This window comes from Limanda limanda, chromosome 10, assembly GCF_963576545.1.
Source record: "Limanda limanda chromosome 10, fLimLim1.1, whole genome shotgun sequence".
Classification (NCBI taxonomy): domain Eukaryota; kingdom Metazoa; phylum Chordata; class Actinopteri; order Pleuronectiformes; family Pleuronectidae; genus Limanda; species Limanda limanda.
This window is the reverse complement of record NC_083645.1, coordinates 114,990-131,170: the sequence shown is the minus strand read 5'-3', so window position 1 is coordinate 131,170 and position 16,181 is coordinate 114,990. Positions and strand designations below refer to the sequence as shown.

The 16,181-nt window shown below is 37.9% G+C and overlaps 1 protein-coding gene across 6 annotated transcripts in view; it reads left to right on the top strand.

The window, feature by feature from the left end:
• csnk1a1 (casein kinase 1, alpha 1) overlaps positions 1-15,687 on the top strand; it is a 41,368-nt gene extending 25,681 nt beyond the window's left edge. The window contains exons 5-12 of one of the 6 annotated variants that reach the window (XM_061079978.1): positions 1,540-1,623; positions 6,116-6,255; positions 6,536-6,614; positions 7,206-7,280; positions 7,364-7,470; positions 7,874-7,986; positions 11,188-11,272; positions 14,986-15,687. In XM_061079978.1, coding sequence (XP_060935961.1) covers positions 1,540-1,623; positions 6,116-6,255; positions 6,536-6,614; positions 7,206-7,280; positions 7,364-7,470; positions 7,874-7,986; positions 11,188-11,228 — 639 coding nt within the window. In that variant the 3' untranslated portion in view covers positions 11,229-11,272; positions 14,986-15,687. Of the gene's footprint in view, positions 1-1,539; positions 1,624-6,115; positions 6,256-6,535; positions 6,615-7,205; positions 7,281-7,363; positions 7,471-7,873; positions 8,028-11,187; positions 11,273-14,985 lie in introns of those variants that run through there. The other 5 variants (XM_061079976.1, XM_061079980.1, XM_061079977.1 and 2 more) reach the window with 5 other exon arrangements.
• The last annotated feature ends 494 nt before the right edge of the window (positions 15,688-16,181 follow it).

Here is a 16,181-nt window from a genome sequence, read left to right as displayed (position 1 = left end):
CGATTACAACTCAGCAGTCAATGTTTTGATTCACAACGATGCATTGCAAGTATCACATCCAATAACTGCACATAGCTGTTTTTTTTAATAAATGCAACCAATCTACATGAACTCCGTTTTTATTTTACTACTTTAAAAAGTATTAGGCTGTTAGTGTTACAAGTGTGCACTTTTTTTCAATGCAAAAATCAGACTACAAGCATAAGTAAATGAGTAAGTGCTCTCCACACAGATTTGACATTCATTTAGTTTAGACTTGGGTGCTGCACCTAAGATTTAAAAGGACAAACTCTAATCTGCAGGAAAACCTCTTTTGTCTGCAGGTGAATGGGGGGTGCGTGAGTGAGTGTCTGCTCGTCTCACACACGTAATGATAATCACATGTATTTAGTCATTAATCGATGTGTCTGCTCATGATTCCTGATTCTTCCGGTCACTTTAACCCTGATGTCCAGGTTGTGCGTGTCACGTTATGTCTTGTGTTGTGTAGCAGCTTTAAAAATGTTTCATAAACTCTAGAGCAGATCAAACTAAAATTAAGTAAACCTCATTACTTTACGTGTCCTAACAACTTGTGATCAGTGATGGTGTTATTGGTAAAGTATAAAATGAGCACAAGTCAGCGGGCAAGTGAGGAGGAAGCAGACATATCGTCATTGCAATTTTCAACAACGTTATCGCATGTTTTCCTAAAATCCTGCAGCCCTAAGAGATTTCCATAATTCAGTTGAATTATAACTGTCTTTAATTCCAGTTCCAGATATGTACAATGTTCATGATATCTACAGCACCATTCTGACTAGCTCAAACTTAATTTAAGGTATCTTGAATTGAGGTGAATTTCCTATATATTGAACTTGAATTATGACCAGTCTAAATTAAATTGTAGACATCTGAAACTGGTATTGTCATAAAGTTGCAACTACTGGAAAGGATACAAATTTAAGGTTTTCAGATAAATAATTGATAAATCGATATGAAAATAGTTCTAGCAGCTCTTGTCAGTTTTTATTATTGAAGCATTGGCCACAATCTAATTTATTTTAATCTTTTACTTTAATCAGCTTTTTAAGCCATCCTAGATAGCTAATATTTCATGTACCATCCTTGTTTTTTGCTTTTGGAGACATGACATGGGCTCGTTACCATCCCCTTGTTCCCATGGTCTTTTCTGAGCTATGGTGTTGCCTTTTTGCACTGGCCTTTAGTGTCTTAATCAGACATAATATTGTAGTTTCCCTATCTGCAGAAGCGCTTCAGTTTTTGTACATCGTTGTCCTGACAGAAAGAAATTAGTCATGTGGTTTCTTCTAGATTGATGAAGTATCAAATCTGTACCACACGATTTTTGCCTGTCCAGTCTTGGATGCACAGAAGGAGGTGCCTATATTAGCTCAACAGGACACTGTCAGCTGTATTTTTAAGGGAGCAAATCATGTAGGTGCAACCAGAAGTGCCTGCTGTACTCATGCTAACTGTGACTAAAGGTGGATAGAGGCTGTGTGATTTTGACCCCTGCCCCTCTACTGTCTGCCCTAGTGTTTAGACTCGTCAGTGGGGAAGAGGAAAAGAAGCTTGGCTGTTAGCTCTTCTCAGGACCCATCTTTCTCAGGATTAAACCAGGTGTGACCTTTTACCACAACACCAGCTGCCTCACATCAGCAGTTGTCTTTTTGCAATCATACCCAACTACACTGGTTTAAAGTTAATTAGATAACCAGCACCCAACTTGCACTCATAATACCCAGAGTATGCATTCCTCCACCTAGATTGAACTTCAATATAGTGGGAGAGGAAAGGAAACTTTGCCGAAGGAGTAGCTATCGTTCTTATTTATTGTAAAAAGGCGCCCCAGTCCCTGTAACCAAATGTCTTGTTCTCATTTTGAAAAGCCACTTCCTGTCTCATAAAGTGATGTTTGCAATGAGAGTAGTAAAAGCATTTATGGTAAATGGCCTGTATTAATAGTACAATAAAATAATTAATTATTCATATATATTTTCCTTGTTCTATTAGATAGCAGTGTAACTGAGACTTACATGTGCCACACAGAACTGATATTTAATTAGAAACCAAATGGATGAATCACTAAGCATTTCATTGAAAACCTCAAAGTGTGGATGTTTATTCACAAATGTACACACACAGACAAGTCTAGCTACTTTGAAACTGCTCCAATAATATTCAGAGGAATCTGTCACTTTAACACATGTAACACAAAGAACATTTTATGTAGTTTTTCTAATCTACTGCCAAGTCACCAAAACAAAATTTTAGTTGCAACAGTCAGAATAGCCTTTTTATTTCTGAAGCTGCTCTCAGACATGCACTGAACTCCGGCAATCCTCCACACCTTCTCAAGAAGAGGTGCATGCGTGAACCCAAATGTCCAAGTGAAGGCCTCCAGGTTATCTGCAGACTTTTTCAGCCTGGTCCCTTAGTTTAATGTCTGCAGAAAGCCAGGAGAATCTGATGTGAGAACACAGCAGGGATACCCCGCTGGATTCATAGCCAGTTAGCGGGAGGGTTATATTACGCTTCTAGAATATGACCTTTTTGTCAAGAAAATCATTTGATCTCCTCAGCGGAATTAATTCGTTACTCCCTGCCTCTGTCTGCTGCACCTGGTAATACTGTCCTTGGCAGATGGAACAATAGAATGGTCAGTTAACTGACATATTTCAGGTGTACTGAATATTAGGCTTAACATAAATCTTGGAAACTCAACCTGTAACATCAAACATAGTTTTTCTGACTTTACCTAAAAATATCTTATGGTCACATTTGCTCAGAGCACGTCTTACTCTTATTGACATGGGATGTGGTATCTGTACTCATGTTTAGAGATTGGGGAGAGGGAACTCTCTAACTTGTGTTCTACTTCTGGTTGTGCTCCCTGGAGTTGAACATCACTTGGTTAGAAGCTGGATGTACAGCGTTCTGTTTCAGTGTAGGGTGTTGATTTAGTGTTATTCTCATTTAAGACAATGGTAGCCCTGACATCATGGTTTGTATGGAGACAAGTAAAATTACATGACACGCGCTATTACAAGTTAAATTGATTTTACAGTAACAAAAACCAGCATCAAACTGTGAAAAGTGGTTTCTTGATTCACACCAGTAGCATTGCCTTTTACAGTGACATCTATTGCAAACATTAATAAGCTTTGGGTAAAGTACTAATAAGAGGGGCTTGTATGAAGCTGGATAAGCTGATGTAGCACAACACAAAGGCAGAGCCCTCAGCTTGTCAATTTGGGTCTTATTTATCTGAACCGATACTCTTGGTATTGTTCTAAGAATCCATTTTTTTCCCTTTTCAACGAGAAACTGCGACAGGGGATTGAAACCGGACAGCATGATGAGTGTGATACTGAGACAACTCAGTGAATTATGTAATGGATTTACATAGTGCTTACTGTAATTCAGAATCTCTTACATGCAGAAACTCTATCAATAACCATATTTTTTGTCTCTCTATTCTGGCTGTCACAATAAACAGATATTGTAATATTTAGAAAATTGAATTACCAATGTGTTCATTTTATGCATATGATAATTGTGTGTAAATCAGTCCACCATTACGTAAATAATTTCAATCTCTCCCCGCCCTTCTGCAGTATCTATCTCGTTCATACATCATAAGTTTTAGTTATTATAGTGTAATTAATAATTGGTCTTTCAAGGATCTCTCTGACTATCAATGAGAATCATCTATTTGCACAATCCTAGGAGTATGATATTCTTAAAATAACATGCATACATAAACAATGTTACAGATAAAACTGATATCTGGCAACATGCCAAAAGTTGATGTTTAGTTTTTACAATTGATCACCTTTTGGGGGGACCTATACATGTTCGGAAATTAATGAAACTCATCACACACACCGGAAATAACAAACATTTTCTTCAACTTTCCATGCATTGTACTTTAACATACTTCTAGAGGCTTAGCGGATCGCCTTCGTATTGGGTCAGAATAATCTAAAAACCTTCACAATGAGAGGTTTTGCTCTATGTGAAGCTTCATTTAAAGCTGGATCAGTGGCGTGATATTTGCCTTGAAAGAGGAAGTCCTTCCAACTTGACTAAATATTGTCCATTCTGCACTCAAGTTCATAAGACCAGATTCAGAGACCCTTCACATCTTGTGAATGTTATCCATTTTTTTTTTTTAACTTCTTGCGTTTTTGTAAGGTTAAACATGCATGGAAACTCTCCCCAACTAAATTTCAACAAATTAGCCCCAGCAGTACATGTATCATGGCCAGATAAAAAAAAAGCGGCTTGGACCACTACATTACATTGAACAGGAAGTTGGAGATGTTGATTGTGATATACATTTTTTGCCTGGATTTTGGTGATTTAATAACTTAACGACTAAAACTGGACCATTTAGAGTTTTTCTTGACAACAGCTAGATAAAAAGTATGAACTTCTACTTGAAACAGGAAGCTCTTACAACTTGACTTTATATTGTCGTGATCATATTTACAGATTCAACATATTCATAGCACCACCTACTAGCAACAGGATGCATCTACGATAGAATGTGACATCTAACACGTTCATGCACTGTGCAAACGCATAATGCATTTACCAATCTCCAGCAACTACACCACAGCCGCAGCACACCCAGACAAACGCAGAATGTGTCTGCCCACACTACATGCAAATAAAATTATTTGCAGTTCTTGTCAGTTAAACAAATACAGTTGAGTTTAGCCTGTGTGAATATATCTATGTTCATAGAGGAAATAAACTCATCACTTTGAAATAATTCTTGGATCTCCTAACGACATTAATGGAGAAACGAACCAGAGAGCATCTGTCAGACAAAAACTGTCAGAAAATGAGCTCTGAAACACTGAAGAATGGAAAATGTCTGATCATAAGAGTGAGCACTATGTCTAGGGCTGTGATATCTGCAGAATGAGCTTTGAGGGATGAGTGGGGTTCATAGTTTATGAACTTGTGCGATGCTGGACATCCACCCCAGCACACAAACACATTTTTAAATTGTATACGATTTTTGTGGTTTGGTAATTGCACAGGCTAATGTGTCGACATGTCTGAGTAGAGAACCTCCTAAGTTTTGCTTGTGTCCACCAACCTCCGCAGCAAGTCCAGAACCAATATATGTATTTAAAACATGACTCGATTTCAGGTCGTGGTATCTTTAATTTAATCATGACTAGGCATAATTGAATAAATCTTTGATTCGCCTCAATTTAAGATACTTTTTAAAATTTGTTTGAAATTGTCCGAATAGTGTTGTAGATATCTGAAGATGAATTATAGCTAGTCAGAAGGAAAATGTAGATAACTGCAACTAAAATTAAAGATGGTTATATTTCAACAATGACAGATATATGAGAAACCTAGGAATAGCAAAAAATAATTGCAGATGTTTTGCCAGTCATGTGTGTCTCATAGTTATAGTCAGAATTAGTTACATTCAATGACAGTCGGGTCTAGTTGAAATGAAAAATGAGTGTAGACTCAGACTGAGTAAAAAACATAATTTGTAAACTTCAACAATGTATTGAGAGAGCACGAATGATAGAGACAGGAAATTGAATTATTGACGGACCCGGAAAAACTGTAAAAAAATAACTTCAGGGTCCAAACATGTATGAAAAGACCACAAACCACACTGTAAGCGGACGAAGTGGAGCTGTGCATGGCTTTCTGGGTGTCTGCCCCAGGATAGGGTTAGGCAGAAGGGTATGACTGCTCAGCACCACCTGCAGTGAGGACTGCAATGTGCCCAATCATGGTAGGCATCACATGGCTGCGGTGTTGCGGTAATGTGGTTACTTTCATGGCCCCAGTTCAATCTTACTTCAAGGTATCTTCAATTTTGGCGAATTTATGATATATTACATTTGAGATATGTATACATTTGAGATATGTATATGTGGGATGTTATGTTATATATATATAACATCTCACTGGAGTTTTCACATCATTTAAGACTGAAATAAGGCTGTTACAAACAGCTTGACGATATGTTCATGCTAATTCCTGTTAAAGTGTGAATTTGGGATTTTCTCTGTTCTTTACCGCCATCTCTGACTGAAATCCTCCATCTGTTCTCTCCCCATGTCAGTTGTTCCTTATTGACTTTGGCTTGGCGAAGAAGTACCGAGACAACCGAACAAGACAGCACATCCCCTACAGAGAAGACAAGAATCTGACTGGCACAGCCCGCTATGCCTCCATCAATGCTCATCTGGGCATTGAACAGAGGTCTGTTCATACATTTAATACTCAAAGATGACTTTCAAGGAAAATTGTTTCCCTCTTCTAAAAATGTTTATGGAAATCAAGCCTATAAGTTGAATGTTTGCTTTTAGCATTTAAAACCTCAAGGACTTGATTTGCAGTTTATCTAGGTCTAACACTAATGCAACTAACCCATCACTTCATGTTTCAAATTCCATGACAGTAATAAAAGAAACTTCTATTCTGCATCGTTTTTTTTATAGAGCATATTTTGACTCAACAAATAACATTACTTTGTCTGCAGTCGCCGTGATGACATGGAGTCACTAGGCTATGTGCTGATGTACTTCAACAGAACCAGTCTGCCATGGCAGGGGTTAAAGGTATGAGAATATACCTGACTTTGCAATGAATGATCATAATCCATCTCTTTTCTCAAAACTACTTTTTTGATCATTTTTATGTGTTTTAAAGTTTGTTGGTAATACTAAGTCTACCAATAACGTTATGTTTTATAACCAGTGTTTACACAAATTTTGATGCATGCACATATTTGTTCCAACTTCCTCTGTGAACATGTACTATATATTATAATTCTGTGTCAGGTGTGTTTTCGTTGATCATTGTTATTTCAGCAGCCACTGCCTAAGGGTTCCCATAGGTGTCTGTGTTGTTAATAAACTGCGTACAGCTACTTAATCAGCTATTACTAGCTCATATACTGCTAATAAAGGGTTACTAATGTCATTTTTGTTAATTTTATTTAAAGTAATTATGTTACCATTTTGTCAGTATTTGTTTGGTTAACCACTAAATATTACAATGACAGGTGGTGCTCTCTGGTCCCAGCTATGGTTGTTGTGCTATAAAAAAAAAAGCTACTGAAATACTTTTGTGGCCGTTGTTGCCAACACTGATGTTTCAGCGTTTGCATTTTCCTAGAAATATTATTGTTGGTTTTGTGTTTCTGTTAGGCCGCCACAAAGAAGCAGAAGTATGAAAAGATCTCGGAGAAGAAGATGTCCACCCCTGTTGAGGTCCTCTGTAAGGTAAGACACATTAAACAGGGCCGTTGCTGCAGAATACATTGTCCACAGCCACATGACATACTTTTATGAATGCGTGTTTCCAGGGTTTCCCAGCAGAATTCGCCATGTATCTGAACTACTGTCGTGGCTTGCGCTTTGAGGAGGCTCCAGATTACATGTACCTGCGCCAACTGTTCCGCATCCTCTTTAGGTAAACACGCATGCAGTGGCCCAATCATTAGCCCCTGTCGTCACCTGTGGTGGCTTGCATGACAACTGTCACTATTAATATTTGAAATGTGAAGATCATACTGGAGACTGCTTCTGCGTAAGCAGCTTATATTGCATGCTTTCAATAGATTCTGATGTTACTTGCTGATTCTCTTTAGCTTTTGTTTAAATTATTCTCAGCACTAGAGTAGAGTTATAGAAAAAAATGTCTTCTTACTACTGTTTTCCACCTGACTTTGCTCTTCCTACATGTCTTACTTATTTCCCTCTTAACATTTTCATAGCTTCATTATTTGGTTATTATTCATCTTTGTCCACCCTTTCCTTCCTTCCTGTTTCAAATTGCTGAAAAAAAAAAATAAATAATGTTCTATGTTTTGCAGGACTCTGAACCACCAGTATGACTACACATTTGACTGGACCATGTTGAAACAGAAAGCTGCTCAGCAGGGGGCCTCATCTGGTGGCCAGGGCCAGCAGGCACAAACCCCCACAGGCAAGCAAACTGACAAATCCAAGCCTAACATGAAAGGTTAGTAGCAAACAGCCAAGCGACGTTTTTTTACAGACACCAATTGCTCATACATTCTTACAGTATTGTATTTAGATATTGTTCTATTCCCTTTCCAACACCCCAGTGCCCGTTTTTGAAAATAATAAAAAACATTAAATTGGAAAAGTAAAAAAATGAAATTATTCTTGTTGGAATGATGAAGCTTAACAGCTTTATTAGTCTGAGAGGGCACCCTAAAAGAACAGAACATTCAAAATCAAAAACCTTGATACAATTGGTATGTCTTGCTTAAGCAAAGACGTCCTTGGGGAATTTGACTACTAACTTTGCTGCCATGCTATTCTGTTCCTTTGTTGGGGCTCAACGGACTTTCTCTGCTTTAACTCTGTAATAATGCTGACCGATGTGCTCACATTACATGCCTCTGACTTTCTTCAAACTGGATTATGATTGTTTTTCCCTCCTTATTTAAAACTTGTTTTTTGCTGCTGTGACATTATGATCTACATCTGGCCAAATGACAATATAGGCCAGTTGTGGTTCCTAATGTGCAACAACCTGAGGACTATTGGTCCCTCAGGACTGAAAAAAAGGGTACGCATGTGACGTTACTTGTTGCCATGGTTGTTCTAACTGGTAAACTTATTGGAAAACAAAAGATGGATAATTAGGGCTGCACAATAATTTTTTTTACTAAAATGTGATCTGATTTCTAATTTGACGATTCTGCCGCATTTTAATTTAGGACACAGGCTGCATGAAAACAGGCGTTGCTATGTTTCCCTTAACAAATGACAATGTGGCATTACCTTACGTGATGCAGAGTAGCAGAAAACCATAGAGAAGTTTGCATCAAGCACCAATAAAACGTTGTAAATTCAGTTTAAAACGCAACTGAAGACGGTGAGAATCTGAACATTTTAGAGCCATATAATTCTACATTCTAAAGGCATTATACTTTCATATACATTCAATTGTTGCATATTTTAGCAAAATCATTCAGTGACTAGATAAATCATAGCTTCATTACCCCCACAACATTCAAACAGTAATGCAAACCTTTGCAAAAATTTGGTAGATAACATTTGGCTTAAAGATTTATTCCAGGTGTTGTATTTCTTTGAGCACATTATTCAGTTGCCTGGGATCCACAACAGAGAAGTGCATTAGTATTTTGCATGTGCCTGCCCAGGCACTGATTACAAACTGCTGTTCAACAACATTGTTAAATAATTAGTAATGCAACGCCACTTCAGATATGTAAAGATATATATATATATATATATATATATATATATATATATATATATATATATATATATATATATATATATATATATATATATATATATATATATATATATGTGTATATATATGTGTATATATATGTATATATATATGTATATATATATATATGTATATATATGTGTATATATATGTATATATATATGTATATATATATATATGTATATATATGTGTATATATATGTATATATATATGTATATATATATATATGTATATATATGTGTATATATGTATATATATATGTATATATATATGTATATATATATATGTATATATATATGTATATATATATATGTATATATATATATGTATATATACGTATATATATATATGTATATATATGTATATATGTATATATGTATATATGTATATATGTATATATATGTATATATATATATATATGTATATATATATATATATATATATATATGTTAAGGACAGATCCTCTGTCCTTAACCCTCAACCAGAGTAATAGGCTTGGTTTGATGACAATATAAGCAACTTCATAATCTCTATTTTTATGCCTTTTGCGTGTTCATAGCCAGTGGCTGTAGGTATTATGTCGGGTAGTCATACGCCCGCCCCATTCTTGTGAACGCAATATCTCAAGAACTCCTCAAGGGAATTTCTTCAAATTTGCTACAAATATTCCCTTGGACTCATGGATGAACTTGTTAGATTTTTGGTGGTGAAAGGGCAAGGTCAGTGTGACCGCATGAGGCACATTTTTGCCTTGTGATTGTTATATCTCCAGTATGCTTTGAAGAAATCATTTCACATTGAGCAGTAACATTCACTCTGATTTAAGAGAATAAGTTGTATAATTTTGGTAGCTAAAGGTCTGGTTCACAGTGGCCTCACAAAACATGTTTTTGGCCTCTTGAATGCAATATATAAAGACTACCTTGAGGGAATTACTTCAACTTTTGACCAGTTGTTACCTGGACTCAAAGATTAACTGAATTCAGTGCTCAAAGGCAAAAAGATCAAGGCGACCTCAGAAGAATCTAGAAAAAATGATGTAGACGGAAACTGCAGTGGTCGGCGGTGGCATACAGCCCCTGTAGTAATTCTACATGGTCATTCAACTTAAACTGATATAAACACTCACCTTAATCATCACTACAAAGTGCGATATGACACAGCTGTAAAGGCTGAGAAAAAAACAGGTTCAAATCCCTGTGGCCAAGCAACCCTGACCTCAATAATAGATCTTACAGAAACACAATTTTTCCTATTTTCAGCCTCCCCTTTACCACTTCTACAAAAGCTCCAACCCCCAAATACATGGACATTTATTGGCAAGGTACGCCACTGATCTTAAAAGTTGCAATTAGCCATCACAAACGTAAGCATTATCTGTAAAATAAATATACCTTTTGTATTTACACAAGTTCAACCTCCAGAATCAGCCGCGACAAAAAGTGAATGTCTGCCATTGAAGAATCAGACAATCACACACTGGTGTACCATTATCTCTCTCCGGAGATAGTGACTTGCTACTTCTCGCTCGGAGGACATGTGTGTTGCAACAGCACACAACACAGTCTGGCCCTTTATTTCATTTTCTTGTTTGGCTTAGTTGTAACCTGTGGTGCTTCAGCACTTAGCATATGCAGCACTACTGTGAAAACGACTGTAGCTATAAATGAATTAATTATTTAATTAAAGATGTAACTGATGTTTCAACATCAGTGTACCATTAGCATATACTGTTTATGACCATTCAGAGATCATCCTATGCATGAGCCCCAATTACACTGTTGGTGACTGGCTGGACCAGTGTTTTGCTGTTCAAGTAGTCCAGTTTTCTTTTATTTACCAAATACCAAATACAAATGCTGTGTATTTAAACCATGTTTTTTTGTTTTTTTCAGCGCGCACACAGAAAGTACAGCTAGTGGACCAGGAGATATGAGCATACTATGTACTCAGTGGTCATTGGATCAGAAATTGTTTAACGTAAGATCTCTTACTCAGTGTTTGTTACCATTGTTTCATATGTTCAGCAGCGCCACTCTCGCTCTCTCTCTTCTGACTCTTTGACGGGTCTTTGTCGTGTTTTTTGTCTTATTTGACTAGTTTAAAATCCAGAAAATTTTTGAAAATCTTTTGACACCAAATCCTCAGCCTAGTCAGACAACTGTCGATACGAGATAATGATCTTCTACTCTTCTGTGTATATTAATATATATATATACATTGCTCAAACAATTTAAGGGAACACTTTAATAACACATCGGGTCTTGATGAACGAATTCTTCAAATTGAAAGTCTTCCCTGAGATCAAAGGCCGTTCAAACGTGCGAGAATTTCATCACAGCAACTAATAATGTGACTCAGTAGTATGTCTTACGCATGTCTTTATGCACTCCCAAGAATGTCTAGACATGCTCACGATGAGTCGGCGGAAGGTGTCATGGGGGATCTCTTCCCAGACCTCGATTAGGGCATCAGTAATATGATATATCAGTGGTTAAAAGTCGTAAAAAACTGCTGCAATGTGTATTTCCATGTCCTCTCTTCTGCCTCTCTCTGGAGCTACTGACAGAACAGGCAGTTTTAGCCAGCCTCTTGAGCCCCTCCTGTGATCTGCTGACGGTACTTTGAGTGAAAAGAGACCTGGCCGATCACCGGTCTAATTCAGGCGCATTGACGATTTCGCTGGTAAACACAGCTGAAACGGTGCTAGACAGTGAGCACAGGTCCCACTAGAGGCTGTCGAGCCCTCATGCCACCAAACATGCACACTAGTAGCCTGCTGGAGGTAATTTTGTAGGGCTCGGACAGTGCGTCGCCATACACAAAGTAGCAGATACCAGTCCTGCTGCTTGGTTGATGTCCTACTACGGCCCTGTCCAGCTCTCCTCCAGCAAGGTTGGTCTCTTCCTATCTCTGGGCTCCTGAGACTGCGTGGAGAAATCCTTCTTTTGACCTCGCGTATGGATGTGCCTTCCTGGAGGAGCTGGACTAGCTGTGCAACCTTATTTGACGGTACTGCCTCGTGCTATCCAGTTGTGACTAGAACACTAGCAGAATACAAAGCTAAAGAAGACTCAGTCAGGAAGGATAAGGCGAGAGCAATTGTGTGGCCACTCGATGCAAACAGTCCCTTTTTGGGAGTTGTCTTGGATTCATTTGCACCAACACAGGTGAAATTGATTCACAATCACTTGTCCTTCCTCAATGGACATATTGATATCCCTGAAGTTTAACTGACGTGGCGTTTTATTGTCATGATAATGTGTTCCCATTTTGAGCAGTGTATATAAAACACCATTCCTCTGATTTGTTCATTGCCACATTTTGAACAAGTTCTATAGAATTACAGAAATATCAATTATAGAAATCAAAACTGTTCACATTCATTACAATCATAAAAAAATATTTGGTAGCATTTCGCAGTGTTAGTGTTGTACAAAAGTGAGAGGTGCGATATTTGATAGATTCCCCCCGCTCCCCCTTTCTCAGCCCTACCCCCTCACCCCGCTCCTTCGGTGTGTGTTAGACCTCAGCTTCCCTGGAAATAGGATGCGTACTCTTGAAAGAGTGTCAGTTACACTATGTTTTCAGCCTAAATGTCGGCTGTGATCCACAGGCGAACGCATCTCCTGAGGAGGATATCATATATTCTTAGTTTATAAAGACAAGTGCATGTGCCCGCTGTTCAACCTCAAATTATTCCTTGGCATAACTGAGCACACCTCAATTTCACAATATACTTCTGTTGTCTGAGTGCAGAACTGTTAATACACTGTCTATGGAGCGAAGTGAAGTTTGAAAAACTATGCGTTTATCATACCTCCCTACCTATTTGCTGAATTACTGTTCATTTGTGTCTTATATGAATGTATGAATTACTGACCTTTTCATACATTGCTGGTCTGTTAAGCAATCGACAATCTCCCAACCCAATTGCAAAACTTTTTAAAACAATACCTCTGTAATTTTGGTGGATATAAAGCATTGCAGCGATAAAAGAACATTGTACTTTTTTCCTCGACTAATTGCTTAAATGGAATTGATTTTAGGAATGTTGTAACGTAAATTACCTCCATGTGCTCCTTTCTATTTCTGTCTTTGGTGAAATAAAAACGCTGATCTCCTGTCTATGCCATTTTTATTAATGACGATTGAGCTCATGTGTGGTTAAGTTTTAGGTTTAAATCCTACAAATACCAATAAATGAAGGTCTCACTGTTCGTGCAGGTCTAAGGCAATTTGCGTAGTGCATGCACGCCCCTGAGCGCTGTTACCTTGGCCTCAAGTTCCTGAACTGTCATACAGAAGCTTCACCATTCGTTTATAGTAATCAGTCGCTTATAGTGGTCAATTACATTACATTACATTACATGTCATTTAGCTGACTTACATTTTTAGTACACTCAACATTTATTAGGGGCCATTTAGGGGTTCAGTATCTTGCCAAAGACACTTCGGCATGCAGATAGGGAAGAGTGGAGATTGAGCCCACTCTACCCCCTAGGCCACACCGCCCCCCAATTAGTGTTCAATTTCGCCTGGACAAATGTGATAGTGAGCAGTTTCCACAGAATTTTGTAGGGAGACAAGAGACAGCCTGCTCGCAATTCTATATGCAGGAAAAAACCCTGCGTATGGACAGGCCCCAAAATTTCCCTAGTGGGAGATGACGGTAAACAGCCAAACAGCGGTAATATATTGATTTATCACCGAGGTGAGTAATAATTCATACCGTCACAGCTATAATAAATAGTGTTGTATATAGATTTTGACAATGATGTAAAAGTGCTAGATGTTAACCATACCATGACTTCAAGGCTTCCATGTCTGTTGTCCATGGGTATAGTGCTGCTGTGCATACACAGGCAACACTGATCTGCTGTCATCAGACGTGTGATGTGTGCACACATCCTGACCACATACCTTCATCTAACCACTAGATCCTTTCTTTAATCTAAATTACTGAACATCACTGTTAGACAACATGATAAGGGTGTCCAATGTGCTTAAGTAATCACTTATCAGTTTTGTTGGATGTTGCTCACAGTTTAAATACTGAATTGATCGGAGTTGCACAGACCGTCTGAAAAGCAGTGTTTATTTGGCCTTCACGCTGCCATTGTCTGTGTATAGTTGCTCACACTGTTTGCCTGTTAAAGTCTATGTTCCGTCACACTTGTGGCAGTTATAGCTTAAAACGAAATGGTTGAAAGAAGCACAAACAAAAATACTAGGTTGTATAGAAAATATAGAAATATCTGTGCATAGGATTTTTCCTGATTGCATTTAAAACTGCTTTCAGATAAAACTCTGGCGATAGTCCAGATCAGATGCACGTGTAAACGCAAATGTCAGAGTGACAGACTCCGGATTATCTGCAGACTTTCACTGCATGGCCCCCAAGTATAAAGTCAGCAGAAAGTCAAGAGAATCCAATTTAAGAACACGGGGGGGATCTCCTGCTGGAGTCACAGAGAGCGAGCGAGTGGGTGCGTTGACCTGTGACAGACTGGAGGCGCTTTCTGATCTTTGGTGTCATGTCTTATTCCCTGTTTTTGCTGATCTTCAGTGCTGACCTCCTGCTCGCTGACACTAAGCTGGTCCAGTTGGTCCTTGGCCAGCATTTATATCAGTCTGTATTGATCTGTGTGAACAGTGTGCTAATGATGCTGCCTGTGTGTCTGTGTCTCTAGGTTTCTGAGAGCTTTTTGCTCAGAGTAGAGCTGCAGAAGCGTTGGTGACCAGGGCCAACAAATGATTCTTCCTGGACAAACGACAAAGAGTCTGTCTCTCCTTTCACAATAAGTATCTATGTAATGGCAATGTATAGACTAACACATGCCTTTGTCTGCTGTGTTATCTATATATTAATGTATATATATAATAAAACTCTCCACTCCGAAAGAAAAAGCAGGTTTATTTTGGATGTGGTTGCTGTAGCCCCCCTAGACACATACGCCTATCCCCCACCCATCCCTCTGTCTGTTCTCTGTGTTGACTTTTTGTAAGGTTTCTTTGGAATCTCAAGTTAATCAGCTGACCCCTTTTTATCTCCCAGTGGATACACCACAGCATTTCTCCCCCTCCCTAATTTTTTCACTCCCGCATTTTACCAAGCAAATGTTAAAACATGTAAACCTGAAAACTGTTTTTTTTCTCTTTCTCAAATAATTGAATGACTCAACCCTGGATGTTATTTACTAAAAGATAATGTTTTTTTTGTTCCTTTGGTGATTAGCAGTTTGCCTGTTGACAATATAAGAAGCTGATGGCAACAGTCAGTGGTAGAATGATACTCTGGCTCTCTCCCTCTTTCTTTAGAGCTCTGAATGATTATTAAATCTGTTGTACTACCTTTGGTCTTCTCCAAAAATACCAATAAAAACATAACATAACACAGGCTTCCAGGCACATGTCATTATCAATCACCTATTTAACAAGAACTGTAACAAGAAAATGTGAAGCACCAGTTGTATGTGATTTCCATCATTAGCCGATTGAGCTGTTCATGTTATGCAAATAGGATTATTAAATCTCCCGTACATGAGTATTTTTTATGATTACATTGTTTATAAGTAAAATCACTACATAAATAGAAACAATCGATGAAAAAGACATTTGTCACAGTAATTTTATTTGTATTTATTGTAACAGGTAATAGTGAAAGTCTTTCTTCCAGCTATCCAGAGTTTCACTTTCTTTGTAGTCAGACTCTTCAGTCATGCCATTATCTCCATTACATTGTAAACCTTAATAGGCCTCTCTGCATCTTTCCTCACTGGCTACTTCTAACCTTATTTTCTTCATCCTGCATTTGTGAAGCACTTTGTAACCTTATTCAGAGGTAGACAGTGTTACAGCCGAATGAATACAATTGAAGTAAATAGTG